This window comes from Nicotiana attenuata, chromosome 11, assembly GCF_001879085.1.
Source record: "Nicotiana attenuata strain UT chromosome 11, NIATTr2, whole genome shotgun sequence".
Taxonomy (NCBI): Eukaryota; Viridiplantae; Streptophyta; class Magnoliopsida; order Solanales; family Solanaceae; genus Nicotiana; species Nicotiana attenuata.
In genome coordinates this window covers 50,885,671-50,903,944 of record NC_031999.1, presented here as the reverse complement: position 1 = coordinate 50,903,944, position 18,274 = coordinate 50,885,671, and the positions used below count along the sequence as shown (strand labels likewise).

Below are 18,274 nucleotides of genomic sequence, written 5' to 3'. Positions count from 1 at the left end.
TTCAGAGGGCACTATATAAGCGAGGTTTAGGGTTTTATTTCACATCTTGGACTTTGGGAGCTCGGTTTGAGGCGAATTTTCGGGAAAAAGTTACAATTTTTTTTAAGACTTACTCATATTTTTAACGGGTTCGGTAGAGGATTTGGGCTTTCATTGGTATACTTGAAAAGTGGAACTGTTTTCGAAAAACTATGAAAATGCTGAGCACTTTATTTCTGAGCTATTTCTGTACTTATTTGTTGTACACTGTATGAACTACTATTGGTTATTTGTGTTGGACCCGACCTATGTACCAGCTCGTCACTGCTTTCAACCTAAGGTTAGGTTTGTTACTTTTTGAGTACATGGGGTTGGTTGTACTTATACTGCACTTCCTGCACATTGCGTGCAAGTCCCGAATGCTGATGTTGCTGCGATCGGTGGTTGATGGATTTGAAGGCGTACTTGTGTTCCTACTTCGGTTGCCTCTTGTTCGGGGTAGCCTTAGATTACAAAATTCTGTTTATGTACTTTCAAATAGAAGATGTATTTTCTTCATATCTTCTTTGTAAACTCTATTTTTAGAAACTCATAATTTGTACTACCAGTCCTTGGGAAATGTATATGATTTAGATAATTCTATTGTTTAATTGTTTTATTAAGTTAAATGGAATTGGATAATTGTTAAGTGGCTTACCTAGCGGGTTGGGTTAGGTGTCATCACGACTGGTGGTTTTTGGGTCGTGACACAGGGCAATGCTTGTGCCGGGGAGGACAGCCCAACCTAGAGTCGAACTCCGCTCCCAAATACCCTTAAGCATTAATGACATATTTTCCTTAGGGGTTTAAATGCTAATGAGGCCCTTCCAATGTAAACTAAATACTAAGTATTAGTTACCACAAAACATATATACTTTGTTCTTAATAGAATTACTCAAAATAATACAGATTACATTGACATTACATAAAGAATACATATCAAGCAAACCTAAAGGTGTGACTTCAGAACATAAGTAGATGGAAAAATAAGTTTCATATTATACTACTGTGGGAGTTAATCATTCAAGGACAACATATTTAAGAGAAAGTGGGCGTGCAGAACCCATATAGACAGCAGTACACGAGATGCAGATACCCTTGCCTTAGTAAGCTGACTCAAAACTACTCTTTTTATTATTAACACATGCAAGGATTAATAATACTACTTAACATCTCAAAGATCATCAAAACAGATTCAGACAAAAGTCATGGTTAACCATTGTTATCAAGGGCATCAGAAACAATATTAAACCCTCATCATGACTACAAATTCACAGTTAAAACATGGGACCCCTAAGGTCTCAACAGGGTCATGCTTATAACAGTATTAGCAAGTCAATGTGTTCAGATAATATCAACAAATGGTCTTCATGAGGTTTGAGAGTCAAGTTCTACTTCAGGTTAACAATAAGGAGGAGTACTGGGCATAACTTAAGGTAGAACATGGCGTTTCATAGTTAAGCACGGAGGCTAGCAACATTCAGTCAACTGTAAATGAGGTAGTGATCTCATATAGATAGAGGAACTTTACACATTACAGAACAAAATTGAACATGTCAATGAAGAAAGGAAATGGAAATATTGCATCAAACAAGTTCAATTAAAACATAAGTATAGCTTAACATGCAAGTATAAAGTGACCATGCTTCAGTTCCTAAAACAATCAATTGATTATAACAGCATGTCTGAATCCTACTCTCATGGAAGATAAGTTAATTATAGATACATGCAAAATCAACAGGGGCTCAAAAGAATAATGACAGGGATGTACTTCACAAGTTTTGAATTACACACGTATATGAAGATCTCAACATGATTATGGGACAAACAAACTTAGTTATGCAGCAATTACTAGTTGACTTTACCCAAACATAATCATGACTACACTAAGGGGAAGATAACTTAACCTTAACAAGATATATACAACAAAAGGGTTCAGGAGAAGGAGACAGTTTGATGCAAAGAAGATAGTTTCCTATAAATTTATACAACAACTGAGTATGATCCTGAAAAGGTCATAGTGATAGTCTAGATATCACCCTCAGAGTTAGTAGATACATATGTAGAGAAGGAAAGTATCTAATCACTTAAACTCTTTCACCTTAGCTTAGTGATATAGACTTATTAAACTTTCAAATGTATACCAGCTGGGATTATCAAACAATGAAATCAAGCATAAGGAAAATAAGGTGTAGGGGATACAAGATGAATCTCAACTGGATCACTAGTGAAGGAAAAGGCATGAAGTTTAGATGAGCATGATTGGTTCAACAATAATGATAACTAAACAAGTAAGAGACTGTAGTAGTAACTCAGTAACAGTTTAACAAACACAGGCAAACAAGAAAGTATTTAGACATTTTAAGTTCAAACTTAAGGTTAAGAAGCAGGGGAATATAAGTCATCTTAGTTCGGGTCTCATCTCAGTCATAACTATCAAGTCATAAACCCAGCTTCCAAAACTCACAAAATTACAAAAGTGCAATAAGACAGGGATGAGTTTACTGCAGGTCACTGAGAACTATGAAGTTTATATTGAACATAAACATATAAGAATTTAGGCATGGAGACTGTAAGAAAACTTAGGACAAAGATCAACAATTATCAATGACTTAATCAATTATCACTTTAAAAATCATAACAGAACAAGCTGACTATAAAAGGTCGTCAACTAACAAAGCATAAATATCAAACATGCCAAACACATATAGAATAATCTTAATCGACATAACTTAACTCGACATATCCAAATCATTCAGAGAGATGAACGAAAGAAAAAGGGAGAGAAAGATGCTGACCTTCTTAAGGGCAGCAAACCAAACAAATTCTTTTGTTACTCAAGATCCCAGAACCTTCAAGCTTGGACCAGCAAAAGAACTCGGCAAAAGAGAGGAAAACAGTAAATATAACGACCCGGCCGGTCGTTTCATGAGTTACCGCTCCATTTTCTACATTTCTACTTCTATTTGCTTTGTTCATCGGTTCTATAGGTTATCGGGTTGGTTGGCTCGGGTTCGGAAAGGTTTTGAGAAGGTTTGAGACACTTAGTCTCTTTTAAGAAAGCTTAAGTTGGAAAAGTCAACCGGACGTTGACTTATGTGTTAGAGGGCTCGGATGTGAGTTTCGATGGTTCGGATAGCTTCGGGAGATGATTTGGGACTTAGGAGCATGATCGNAAGGATTTGCACGATATCTAATATATTATAGCAGCCAAGAAATTGAGTGATTCCTTCTTTCTTCCAACTTTGAAAGTACCGATAGATACTATCATAGAAAAAGAAGAGGTGGTCGGAATAGTGAATTTTTCAAAAACATGATCAGAAAAATGAGAAAAATGGAGTTTTTGAAAAGAAAAAGAAATCCATTTTATCATTTAGACGAAAAAATATTATGATTCTTAAGAACTCAACGGGCCCTTCCCCTTCGAATCAAACAAACTATCCACCAGCCGGCCTAGTTCAGGATCAGGTCCCAGTTGTGGACGCTCCAACAGCACCAGCTCAGCACCAGCTGTGCCCATTGTGATTCCGGGTCTTCAGGAGACTTTGGCCCAGATTTTGACAGTATGTACGAGTCTTGCTCAGGCGGTCGCGGTCTCTACTGCCGCAGCCACTTCTCAGGCAGGGGGAGGCTCTCAGACTCCCGCCGCCCGCAGGCCTGATCAGGTGGTTCAGGGGTTGCAGACACCGGAGGCACCACTAGCCCAGTCGGTGGCAGCTGCTCAGGGTTACGTAGCTCCAGTTATGCTAGAGGATGAGCAGCGTAGATTGNTGACTTGCTTTAAAAGGTGTTTATGAGATTTCACTGCTTAATTATATTTATCGATTTTGTTATGCCTCTTATAGCTTAATGTTGTGTTTAACATGATTTTATATCGCTCAGTCTTCATTTATTTTTATTACTCACTGAGTTGGAGTACTCACTTTACTCCCTGCACCCCTGTGTGCAGATTCGGGCGCTACAGGTCCTGCTACTGAGGGTTGATAGTTCCAGCAGATCTTCGGAGATTTACTAGGTAGCTGCTTGGCAATTCGCAGCCCAGTGCATTCTCCCTCTATCTTAGTTCTTTTTCATTCAGTTATGTAGTAGTGAAGTAGACTTTAGACTTGTAGTATTGTTTTAGATGCTCATGACTGGTGACACCCCGTTGTCGGGCTGTGTTGGTTTTATTTCCGCAAGTTAAACTGTTAAAATGCTTATTTTGGGATTTTATTCCTAATTTTAGACATAGTAGTTATTATTTTAATTGCTTAAAGTGAATTGGTAGTGTGTCGGCTGGCCTTGTCTTCACGAGAGGCGCCATCACGACCGGGTTGGGTTTAGGGTCGTGACAAGTTGGTATCAGAGCCTAGGTTACATAGGTCTCACAAGTCATGAGCAGGTTTAGTAGAGTCTTGCGGATCGGTACGGAGACGTCTGTATTTATCCTCGGAGGCTGCAGAACCTTTAGGAAAACTCCATATTCTTGAAATTCTTGTCATGCGAATTTGTTGATCCGAGTACTAAACTTCTGTTATTCTACTCTCTCACAGATGGTGAGGACACGCGCTACCGGTCAGGATGGACGACCACCAGTACTTCCAGCTAGAGCCACTAGAGGCTGAGGACGTGGTCGAGGCCGTGGTAGTGGCAAAGGTGCAGCCCCCACAGCAGCTGGGGCAGCACCTGCTGATCCACCAGCCGCCACAGTTCAGGAGCAGGTCCTAGTTGTGGACACTCCAGCACCACCAGCTCAGGCACCAGCTGTGCCCATTGTGATTCGGGGTCTTCTGGAGACTTTGGCCCAGATTTTAACAGTATGTACGAGTCTTGTTCAGGCGGTCGCGGTCTCTACTGCCGCAGCCACTTCTCAGGCAGGGGGAGGCTCTCAGACTCCCGCCGCCCACACACCCGATTCGGTGGTTCAGGGAGTGCAGACACCGGAGGCACCACTAGCCCAGCCGGTGGCAGCTGCTCAGGGTTACGTAGCTCCAGTTATGCCAGAGGACGAGCAACGCAGATTGGAGAGGTTTGGCAAACTCCAGCCTCCTACTTTCAGTGGTGCTGAGGGCGAGGATGCCCAGGGCTTCTTAGACAGATATTAGAGGATTCTTCGCACCGCGGGTATTCTGGAGACCAGCGGGGTTACATTCACGACCTTTCAGTTTACCGGAGCTGCCTTCACTTGGTGGGAGGCATATGAGAGTCGTAGGCTTGTTGGTTCGGCACCTCTGACTTGGCAGCAGTTCTCCGCTCTATTTTTGGAAAAGTATGTTCCACAGTCCCGTAGGGAGGAGCTGCGTAGGCAGTTCGAGTAGTTGAGAACGGGAGATATGACGGTCACTCAGTACGAGATGAGGTTCTCAGAGTTAGCTCGACATGCTATTTGGCTGGTCGCTACAGAGAGAGAGAGGATCAGGAGGTTTGTTGATGGCCTCACCTACCAGCTTCGAGTTCTCATGACTAGGGAGAGAGTGTTAGGTGCTACGTTTGAGGAGGTTAGTGGATATTGCTCGTGAGATGAGTCAGTCGTCGCCAGGAGCGCGAGGAGAGGGAGGCCAAGAGGCCTCAAGGTCATGGTAGTTTTGGGGGCACTCCTTCGAGGGGCTAGTTTCAGCACGGCAGAGGCCGTCAGTTCAGACATGCTTAGTCAGCTCGCCCAGGTTATCGTGGGGCATCATCAGGCCATGGTTATCATGGTTCTCAGCAGGGTCATTCCTCACTCACTGCACTTCCAGCCCAGGGTTCGTCCCATGCTCCATCAGTTTAGGATTCTTCTACGCCAGGTGCGTCTGCTAGTCATTCCGGTGCTAGAGGTTCCCTTCAGTCCCCGTCCCCAGCACCCGGGAGTTGCTATGAGTGTGGAGAGATGGGTCACATGTGGAGGCAGTTTCCTCGTCGTCTTGGGGGTTCATCTCAGCAGAGAGGTCAGCCATCAACTTCAGCCCCAGCCACTTCACCATCCACCTAGCCAGCTAGGGGTGGAGGACAGTCATCTAGGGGTCGCCCCAGAGGGGGAGGTCGATCCGGTGGTGGTCAGGCCCGCTTCTATGCACTTCCAGCTAGGCCTGATGCGATTGCTTCAGGTGCGGTGATTACAGGTATTATCTCAGTCTACCGCAGGGATGCTTTTGTGTTATTTGACCCTGGTTCTACTTTCTCTTATGTGTCGTCTTATTTTGCCCATTATCTGGATACGCCCTGCAAGTCCCTTGTTTCTTCTGTTCATGTCTCTATGCTGGTGGGCGATACAGTTGTGGTAGACCGTGTGTACCGATCGTGTGGTGTGTCTATTGGGGGTCAGGAGACCCGAGTGGATCTGCTGTTGTTATGTATGGTGGAATTCAATGTTATTTTGGGCATGGACTAGTTATCTCCGTCCCGGGCTATTCTGGACTGTCATGCCAAGACAGTGACTTTGGCTATGCCTGGTGTGCCACAGTTTAAGTGGTGAGGTTCGACCGATTATGTCCCCAGCAGGGTGCTTTCTTTCTTGAAGGCCCACTGTATGGTTGGGAAAGGTTGTCTTTCATATCTAGCCTTTGTGAGGGATGTCGGTACAGAGACTCCCAGTATTGATTCTGTTCCAGTTGTGAGGGATTTCCCGATGTGTTTCCTGCAGACCTGCCGGACATGCCACCGGATAGGGACATTGATTTTGGTATTGATCTGGTGCCGGGCACTCAGCCCATTTCTGTTCCTCCGTATTGTATGGCACAGCGGAGTTGAAGGAGTTAAAAGAGCAGCTTCAGGAACTCCTTGACAAGGGGTTCATTCGTCCTAGTGTGTCACCGTGGGGTGCGCCGGTTCTTTTTGTGAAGAAGAAGGATGGCACGATGAGAATGTGCATTGATTACAGGCAGTTGAATAAAGTAACAATTAAGAACAAATATCCTTTGCCTCGTATCGATGATTTGTTCGACCAGCTTCAGGGAGCGAGAGTGTTCTCCAAGATTGATCTCCGCTCAGGTTATCACCAGTTGAAGATCAGGGACTCAGATATTCTTAAGACAACTTTCAGGACCCGATATGGCCATTATGAGTTCTTGGTGATGTTTTTCGGGCTGACCAATTCCCCAGCAGTGTTCATGCATCTGATGAATAGTGTGTTCCGACCGTATCTTGACTCGTTTGTCATAGTCTTCATTGATGATATTCTGGTATACTCGCGTAGTCAGGAGGAGCACGCGGAGCATTTGAGAGTGGTGTTGCAGAGATTGAGGGAGGAGAAGCTTTATGCAAAGTTCTCCAAATGTGAGTTTTGGCTCAGTTCAGTGGCTTTCTTGGGGCACGTGGTGTCCAGCGAGGGTATTCAGGTCGACCCGAAGAAGATAAAGGCGGTTCAAAGTTGGCCCAGACCATCCTCAGCCACAGAGATTCACAGTTTTCTTGGTTTGGCGGGTTATTTTCGCCGGTTTATTCAGGGATTTTCATCTATTGCATTGCCCTTGACAAAGTTGACTCAGAAGGGTGTTCCATTCCAGTGGTCTGATGAGTGTGAGGAGAGCTTCCAGAAGCTCAAGACTACCTTGACCACAGCTCCAGTGTTAGTATTGCCATCAGTTTCAGGTCCTTATACCGTGTATTGTGATGCTTCGAGAGTTGGTATTGGGTGTGTTCTGATGCAGGAGGGTAGAGTTATTATTTATGCTTCTCGTCAGTTGAAGCCTCATGAGAAGAATTACCCCGTTCACGATTTGGAGTTGGCTGCCATTATTCACGTGTTGAAGATTTGGAGGCATTATTTGTATGGTGTGTCTTGTGAGGTGTTTACTGATCATTGTAGCCTCCAGCACTTGTTCAAGCAAAAGGATCTCAATTTGAGGCAGCGGAGGTGGTTGGAGTTGCATAAGGATTATGACATTACTATCTTGTATCATCCGGGGAAGGCCAATGTGGTGGCCGATGCTTTGAGCCGAAAGGCGGTGAGCATGAGGAGTTTGGCGTATATTCCAGTTGGGGAGAGACCTCTTGTAGTTGATGTTCAGGCTTTGGCCAATCGATTCGTGAGGTTGGATATTTCGGAACCCAGTAGGGTATTGGCTTGTGTGATTTCTCGGTCTTCCTTATATGAGCGCATCAGAGAGCGCCAGTATGATGATCCTCATTTGCTTGTCCTTAAGGACAGAGTTCAGCATGATGATGCCAGAGATGTGACTATCGGTGATGATGGGGTGTTGAGGATGCAGGGCCGGATTTGTGTGCCCAATGTAGATGGGCTTCGGGAGTTGATGCTGGAGGAGGCCCATAGCTCGCGGTATTCCATTCATCCGGGTGTCGCGAAGATGTATCAGGATCTGAGACAGCATTATTAGTGGAGGAGAATGAAGAAAGACATTGTGGGGTTTGTAGCTCGGTGTCTCAATTGCCAGCAGGTGAAATATGAGCATCAGAGACCGGGTGGCTTGCTTCAGCGGATGGATATTCCAGAGTGGAAATGGGAGCGGATCACCATGGACTTTGTAGTTGGGCTCCCACGGACTTTAAAGAAGTTTGATGCTATTTGGGTGGTTGTGGATCGGCTGACCAAGTCCGCGCACTTCATTCCTATATGTACTACTTATTCTTCAGAGAGGTTGGCGGAGATATATATCCGGGAGATTGTTCGTTTATATGGTGTCCCAGTTTCCATCATTTCAGATCGGGGCACTCAGTTTACTTTGCAGTTTTGGAGGTCTGTACAGCGAGAGTTGGGCACTCAGGTTGACTAGAGCACAACTTTTCACCCTCAGACGGACGGGCAGTCCGAGCGCACTATTTAGATATTGGAGGATATGTTACGCGCTTGTGTCATTGATTTTGGAGGGTTATGGGATCAGTTTCTACCGCTCGTAGAGTTTGCTTATAACAACGGCTACCAGTCGAGTATTCAGATGACTCCATATGAGGCTTTGTATGGGAGGCGGTGTAGATCTCCAGTTGGTTGGTTTGAGCCGGGCGAGGCCAGGCTATTGGGTACAGAATTGGTACAGGATGCTTTAGACAAGGTGAAGGTGATTCAGGAGAGGCTTCGTACAGCGCAGTCAAGACAAAATGCGGACCGGAAGGTTCAGGATGTGTCCTACATGGTTGGTGAGAAGGTTCTGTTGAAGGTTTCACCCATGAAGGGTGTTATGAGATTTGGAAAGAAAGGTAAATTGAGTCTACGGTTCATTGGGCCTTTCGAGGTACTTTGGAGGATTGGGGAGGTGGCTTATGAGCTTGCTTTGCCACCCATCTTGTCGAGTGTGCACCCGGTATTTCATGTTTCTATGCTCCGGAAGTATATTGGGGATCCGTCTCATGTTTTGGATTACAGCACGGTTAAGCTAGAGGGTGATCTGACTTATGATGTGGAGCCAGCAGCTATTTTGGAGCGTCAGGTTCGAAAGTTGAGATCAAAAGATATAGCTTTAGTGAAAATGCAATGGAGAGGCCGGCCTATGGAGGAGGCTGCCTGGGAGACCGAGCGGGAGATGCGGAGCAGATATCCTCACCTATTTGAGGCTTCAGGTACGTCTCGTTCGAGGACGAACGTTTGTTTAAGAAGGGGAGGATGTAACGACTCGGCCGGTCGTTTCAGGAGTTACCGCTCAGTTTTCCCCATTTCTGCTTCAATTTGCTTTGTTCACCGGTTCTATAGGTGATCGGGTTGGTTGGCTCGGGTTCAGAAAGGTTTTGAGAAGGTTTGAGACACTTAGTCTCTTTTAAGAAAGCTTAAGTTGGAAAAGTCAACCGGACGTTGACTTATGTGTTAGAGGGCTCGGATGTGAGTTTTGATGGTTCGGATAGCTTCGGGAGATGATTTGGGACTTAGGAGCGTGATCGGAATGTGTCTTGGAGGTCCGGAGTAGATTTAGGCTTGAACTGGCGAAATTGAGTTTTTGGCGTTTTCTGGTTGATAGGTGAGATTTTGATATAGGGGTCGGAATGGAATTCCGGAAGTTGCAGTAGCTTCGTTATGTCATTTGGGATATGTGTGCAAAATTTCAGGTCATTCGGACATGGTTTGGTATACTTTTTGATCACAAGCGGAATGCGGAAGATTTTAGAACCTTAGGCTTGAGTTCGATGTGTTTTGTTTGTTTTGATGTTGTGTGAGGTGTTTTGAAGGTTTGTATAAGTTTGAATAGTAGTATAGGATGTGTTTGTGCTGTTGGTTGAGGTCCTGGGGGCCTCGGGGTGATTTCGGATGGTTGACGGGAAGATTGGAAGTGGTTTGGCAGCTGAAGTGTTCTAATTGCTGTCATGACCGCACCTGTGGCTAGGTGACCGCAGGTGCGGTCTCGCAGAAGCGATAAGGGGGCCGCAGATGCAGCCAGAGGCGTGTTTAGCTGAGACCGCAGAAGCGGTTGTGTGACCGCACCTGCGATGGCACAGGTGTGGATTGGTCATAGCAGATGCGGAAAGGCAGAGCTTAAGTGAAAACCGCAGATGCGGTACCTTGGACCACAGATGCGGTGGATTGACCGCAGGTGCGAAAAGCCTGGGTCAGAATGTATATATTTTTTCCTTCGCGATTTTCATAGGGTTTCACCATTTTTAAAAGCGATTTCGGGAGTCTTGAGCGATTTTTGAAGAAGGATTTCAACGGAGCTTCATTGAGGTAAGGATTTTGGACCAAACACTCGTTCCTATTGTATTAATTCACGGATTAGGGCTGAAATTAATGGAATTTAAGCCAAAAATTGGAGGAACTAGGGCTTAGAAACTTAGGCCTTTGATTGAGGATTTGAAAGACCATTTGTGGTCGGATTTTGGAACTTTTGATATGTATGAACTCGTGGGGAGATAAGGAATCTAATGATTTAAAATTTATCGAATTTCGAGACGTGGTCCCCGGGGGTCGGGTTTTGGTTAATTTTGGGAATTTCGTTGTTTTTCGATTGTTTTCGAGTGGGCTTTGTCCCTTTTGCATATTTTGATGGCTACGTTCTGATGTTGGTAGATTCGGAGCATCCGGAGGCCGATTCGAGAGGCAAAGGCATCCCGAGCTAGAGTTTGGGCCGGATTGAGGTGAGTAATGATTTTAAATGTTATCCTGAGGGTATGAAACCCCGGATTACACAGCGTTAGGCTATGTTGAGGTGATGCACACGCTAGATGACGAGTGTGGGGTCGTGCACCGTGGGGGATTGTGACTTAGTCCATCCCGAATGACTGTTTTACTTCGTATTTGATAGAAAATAGTTTGATATTGTCATGTTTGGGCTAAATGCCATATTTGGGCTTCGTGCCAACTGTTTGGACCCTTAGGGGATTTTTACTGATATTTTTCTCACTGTTTGATTTCATACTTGTGCTCAGTCATGCCATATTTTTACTGTTTTCAAACTCAGCTATGTTATTCTGTTTTAAACACCGTAAATGATATTTTTAATGATATTTTGAGCCGAGCTTCATGTTTTACTGTTGCCCGAGGGGATTATGAGATTCTGACTGAGTAAGGCCGAGGGCCTGTGTTGTGAGGATACTTTTGGGTCGGTCTGCACGCCGCAGCGATGATATACTGATTATGAAATAAGGCCGAGGGCCTGAGATTGTACGCTACGAGGTGGCTTGTGATTGATATGAGGCCGAGAGCATGTTGATGATACCACGAGATGGCTTGATATTGCGCTTGGGCCGTAAGGGGCCCCTCCCGGAGTCTGTACACCCCCAGTGAGCACGGGTACCCATTATGATATGAGCTATAGCCCGAGGGGCTGGTATTGTTCTGTGATATTGCCCGAGGGGCTGATTCTGTTGTTACTGTGCCCGAGGGGCAGTTCTTATGTGTTTACCTTTTCGAGCTATTTTTTCTCTATTTGTTTAATTGCTTAAAAGGTGTTTTATGAGATTTCACTGTTTAATTATGTTTACTGATTTTGCTCTGCCTCTTATAGCTTATTGTTGTGCTTAACGTGATTTTATATCGCTCAGTCTTCATTTATTGTTATTACTCACTGAGTTGGAGTACTCACTTTACTCCCTGCACCCCTGTGTGCAGATTCGGGCGCTACAGGTCCTGCTAGCGAGGGTTGAGAGCTGTCCAGCAGATTTCCGGAGATTCACTAGGTAGCTGTCTGGCTATTCGCAACCCAGTGCATTCTCCCTCTATCTTATTTCCTTTCTGATTCAGTTATGCAGTAGTGGAGTAGACTTTCAGACTCGCAGTATTATTTTAGATGCTCATGACTGGTGACACCCCGATGTCGGGCTGTGTTGGTTTTAATTCCGCAAATTGTATTGTTTACTGTTTATCTTGGGATTTTATTTCTGTTAAAGACTTAGTATTTATTATTTTAATTGCTTAAAGTGAATTGGAAGGGTGTCAGCTGGCCTTGTCTTCACGAGAGGCGCCATCACGACCGGGTCCGGGTTTAGGGTCGTGACAGAGACCCAAGACCAGAAATGCTAATTTTCTTAGTGTTTTCTTTTTGTGTGCTTAGTGTGTATTTGTATCTGTGTATGTGTGTTCATGTTAGGTGAGAGCATTGAAGACCCTTTTCTATAGTGCCATTTAAGGCTTTAGGGTTTCAGATTTCAAACTAAGATAGTGGAGAGTGACGATGAGTTGATGATGTGAGCACAACCATGTAAAATCAGAGAGAACAGAGGGGAAATCAGTATCGATTTTACCTGAATATGAGAGATATGAGAGACTGAACGTTGAAGCATAAGAGTCCATCGGTCAGAACCCTAATACCCAGAGGTCATTGCATTTGAACTCTAGGTGTCGAATATTAATGATGAAGCCAGCTAATGTCTCATGCCTGCTTCGATTTGAAAGGATGAAAGAAGAAAATCTGGCAAGTTGAAGTTTCATCTTTTGGTTCCGACTTCTTCGATTAGCGCTTTTGAAATTGAATGGTGAAAATGGAAAGAACAATGAGACCATGAGTACAGGAACAAAATGAACAACTATGCATACCATAGATTTTAAAGGTCAATGACAATTTGAGATTTCATCTCTGGGGTTAGGCTTTAGATTTGGAATATTTGAATTTTGGTGATGAAACAAGCAAAGATTCAGCGAGAATCGTGGATATGGGAGACAAATGAGATGATTTGAGGTTAATTTCACGACCTTGCACTAATTTGTACAAGGTCTGTTGATTGATGGAGCTAGGGCAGACGAGAGAAAAGAGTTAGGAAGGGGAAAGAAGGGCGGCTGAGCAGGTGATAAATGATTTAAGGTTTCTGGGGTATTGGGGCATCTCCAAGGTTAAACTTAGGAGATAGGATACGGGCCGTTGGATCTGGTGATCAATAGCCCCTGGAATTTCGGGCATTTAGGATTTTTTAGAATGAATTTTAATGGCCACTGGATTATGAGGTTTGAAGGGTGGAGATAGGGTCTTGGGTGGGTGATTAAAAGTTAAAGGAAAATTAGAGATTAAATGGGAGGCGTTGATCAGATGGATCAATGGTTCAGATGCATGTGTGTTTGTTTTGTGAGTGGTAAAGGGGGTGACGTGGCACAATCTCATTGGTTCAATGAGGATGGCATGGACTGCCAAGTTAGAAGGGGATAGGGTGTTTGGACTGGGTCAATTCCGAATTGGGCTTGGTATTTGGTCTAAAAATAATTTAATTAATAGCTATTTTATATTTAGTTGAGGAATTGCAATTGTAGCCTTTTAGTTTTTAACCCCTTTTAAAAATAATTTAAGTAAACTTAACAATTTCAATAAAAATATGATAAAATTATAATTATTATATGCTACTAATTATTTGAATTAATTATATAAAAATAACACATATTTCGAATTATAGCATTAATTTCAAAATATTGACATAGTAACCTAATTCACTAGAAATTAAGGAATAACTTTGTCAAATTATGAAACCTATGTAATGTATATATGAAAGTTATTTTTATAATAGTAAATACATTTGTAATTATACAATATCAGTACTACATGATTAATTTTGAAACTAATACTTAATCGATTAGTAAAATAGATATTCATTAATAGAATATACTTTCACATCTTGCTTTAATTGTACTATTGTGTTTTTTTTATGTATATTAATTGTCTTGAATAGAGCTGAGACTAGTGATTTTAAAGTTGCAAATCTTGAATTTAGATTTCTTATTTTTGGAAAAAATTGAGGAATACTTAATAACTCTGAGAAATTCATGTCTTCTCGCGTCGCAAGTACTTCTACGAGCGGGGTAAACTTCTCTACTCTCGTGGGAGCGGGCCGATCGCCTTAACAGTAGATAGATGCATTTATGGTCCGTGCCGTTTGACCTTCGGCAATGCACACGGTATTTTGTATCGGGCCGTAAGACCTCGGCATAAATCGTGCGTAATAATACTCGGAGCCCGATTACACTTGATATTATTTTATGGCTTGAGGGATTATAATTTGTTTAAGGACCGAAATTGATTTGGGGATTGTGGAATTTACTATCAGTTAAAGAATTATTTATTCACTGCTTGCTATTGTGTTATCAGTATTATTCACTTATTTCTTGCCTATCTAAAATTTTTGTATTTTTATTATTGGCCCGTAGTAAGTGTTGATGTCGACCCCTCGTCACTACTTCTTCGAGGTTAGACTAGATACTTACTGGGTACATGTTGTTTATGTACTCACGCTACACTCTGCACTAATCGTGCAGGATCTGAGGCTGGTGCATCTGGCAGTCATTCCGGCGTGCACCCCCATTACTCCGAGGCTTAGTGGTGAGCTGCTCTCTGAGGCCATTCTGCAGCACCCGCAGTCTCTCTTTGTATTTACTTTTTGTCTATTTTATTTCAGACAGTAACATAAGTGTTTTGTATATTCTATGAGTTGCTCATACACTTGTGACAACGGGTTTTCAAAACATGCTAGTAGACATATTATGATTTTGAGTAGTTATTTCACTGTGTTTGCTCCTTCATTAGTTTTCATGTTACTTTATTATAATTTTTCAACTTGTCATCTCTTTAATAAATAAAAAATCAACTACTTCAAAATTATCAAAAAGAGGAAATATATGACTAGTTCCGCGTTCGCTTGCCTTGCGGTGATTGGACGACATCACGACCTATATGGAAAATTGAGCCGTGACATATACAATGAGTAACAACCATCCAAACAAGCTGTAAAGGTGCCAAGTGACTTTTTCTCAATATTGTTTCAAAGTTTTTATAGAGAATTCTATCATATAATATTATATCTTACCATTTAAAATAATATTCTTGACCATAAATTGGATACAAAAAATGTAAATTAATAATTTTTTTCAAACTTTAAGCATATAGAATCCAACAAATAGATTCTCCTTTTAATAATATTTAAATACTTTTTTTTTAATATAATATAGATATAGATTATAACTTTGCAACCAATAATCTATGGCCATATATATATATATACTTTGTCCTAAAAGTGCTAAGTGACATTTTCTCAATGACGTTTTAACGTTTTTCTATAGATTTCTATCTTATAATATTATACCTTATTATATAAAAGAGTATTATTGACCATAAATTAGGAAAAAAAATATGAATTAATAATATTTTTAAAATTTAAGCAAATAGAATCAAACAAATGAATTCCCCTTTTTAATAATATTTAAATACTCTCCTTTCATATAATATATATATTATAACTCTGTAACCAATAACCTATAACCAAATAAGTATATCTTAGGTTGGATATTTTTAGCGGCAAACACATACATGAATGGAGTTATATTACATGTTGATAACTTCTTAATTTTTTAAAATAGAATAGGTTTCATAATAAGTAATTTTCAATATATAGAAATTACTACTTCCTTAAAAAAAAGCAAAAATATAAAAAGGTATAATATATATTTTTCCTCATACTACAATTTTATTGCTAAAAAATTTAAATTTATTTAAAGTTATAAATAATATTTTAGAGAGTGATTAAAATACTCTCATATTATGTCTATAATATAAATATTTTATTTAAGAACTTATTTTAATTTTTAAAGTCATCAAATATTTAATAATATTGCCAAGTGGCTTCATACTTGATTGACACTTGGCTTAATTACCGTGGAACTTAATGCTTTTTAAGTATATATATACATGCTAAAAATTTTAAAAATATTTACTTTATCAATAATATTTTTAAGAGTTATTAAAATACTCTCATATTACCTCTATAATATAAATATTTTAGTTAAGAACTTATTTTTAATTTTTTAAGTCATCAATATTTAATAACATTGCCAAGTGGCTTCATATTTGATTGACACTTAGCTTTTTTTTGGTTAATAAGGGATATTTATATATATAACAAGAAAGCTAGAAAATACATAGTACTGTCAGTGCCGGGGTAGTGTAATTCCCCCAGTACTGCGATGTTTTGTTTTACTGCATCAATATTACATGCCAAAAAATTTCTAACAACTTTAGTTCCTAGGATGTCTGCCCAAAATGCAAACATCGGAGGAAGTGCTAGTAAGCTGGTTCTTCACAAATAACTTGGCTTTGCTGCCTCTTTTGCTAGTGCATCTGCCACCCTATTCTGCTCTCTGAACGTGTGTCTCACCACGACCTTGTCTATCCTTTGCATTAACAACCTGCATTCACAAATCATGGATCATATGTTAAGTTTCCTGTAAGAAGCATTTGGATTATTTCTACTGAATCCGTATTGATATCCAGAGGGATCCATCCATTTTGCTCGGCTAGTTGCAGCCCTTTCAGGAGAGATTTCAGCTCAACCATGGTATTGGTGGTATGTGGTATATTCTCCATATACCCCATAATCCAATCCCCTTTATGGTTCCTGAATACTCCACCTATTCCTCCTATGCCTGGATTACCCTTAGCGGCACCATCTGTATTCAGTTTATAGTACCCTCTCCGGGGGGGGGGGGGGGGGTCATTTCACATTAGTTTGAAAAGACTTCTTGATGGTGTCATTTTTTACCAACATAAAGTATTCAGTTGCTTTAGAAATGGTGTTGGTGGTGCTGATGCTATCTTTTTTGTTGTTGAAGAGGTTGTGATTCCAGAAACAGAAGGGAATGATGTTATTACCATGGAACTTAATGCTTTTTAAGTATATATATAGACAGATTAAGCAAGTGTGTCTGAGAGTTCATAATTGTGCAGCCTTCTATAGGAACTGTAAGAGAGAGAAGCTCTCCCTTCTCTCTAGATTCCCCTCTCAACATTAAGTGCTAATCCCCATGAATTCAATCACCACTAACCTTGGAACTATATAAATTCCCCCAAAACTGCCAGATAATTTATTAACTACTCAAATAGTCGAGGAAAAAATTATTCCATCCAATCCAAGCGACATAACTCCCCCAAACGTTCAAAGAAAAACTTATGGGAAAAGATGACTCAATTAATATCACCACAAACCTATCATCTACTTTCACACTTCCAATGGACATTCATGAATGTGAACCAGACGTTAGTCCAAACAAGGAGAATAGAAATCTTTCTCTCCCGTTCCCATAACCTTGGAAGACAAACAAAGAATTTATCAACCATGGAAATATTCTCTAATAATAAAACTACAAGGCAGAAGAATTCTTCACCAAATATTGAAACAAGAAATCCAAGAGTTATGGAAAATCAGTGAAAACTTTCCCCTCATAGATTTGGGCAATGACTACTACATTGTCAAATTACAAAAGGAAGAGAAAATGAATCTAATCCTACAAAAAGGTCCATGGTTGTCACGAAAAACTACCCTGTCGTAATGGCGCCTATCGTGGAACTACGCAAGCCGACTCATTACCAAAAACAACGCGATATTCCATTATCAAAGAGAAATTCACGCTAATTAATAATAAAACTTTATAAAGAACATCTGAATAACAAAAGTGCAAAAAGAAAAGCCCGACATCAGGGTGTCACTAGTCATGAGCATCTACTAAAAATTGTCCGATAATACTAAGACTAATACAGTCTGGAAAAAAAACAACTAAATACATATATAGGAGGATAGGAGGGAGAAGAGCAGGGTTGTGATCGCCATGCAGCTAGCTACCTTGCTAACTCCAATAGATCCGCGACAGATGAAATCAACACTCGCTAACACGTCTAGTAACCCCTGGATCTGCACACAAGGTGCAGGGAGTAATGTTAGTACGCCAACTCAGTAAGTAATAATAGTAAATAAAGACTGAGCAGTAGTGATGAGCAGTAATACACATAAAGTCTACATCACGATATCTCAGTAAATACAACATACTTTCAATCAGTATGCGAGTCAAATCATCTCGTTTAAAATCCAGTTTTCGGTAAAAATCATTTGAAGACATTTTTCAACAGTTTCAACAGAGGCTCAATGCAAAAGAGAGTAAAAGTGATGAAAAGTC

The 18,274-nt window shown here is 41.2% G+C and overlaps 1 protein-coding gene across 1 annotated transcript; it reads left to right on the top strand.

Moving 5' to 3' along the window:
- On the top strand, positions 6,834-7,253 carry LOC109235062 (RNA-directed DNA polymerase homolog; the record flags this gene model as incomplete). Its single annotated transcript, XM_019401069.1, has 1 exon — positions 6,834-7,253. A coding segment is annotated over one exon (420 nt), but the record flags the coding sequence as incomplete, so codon positions are not given.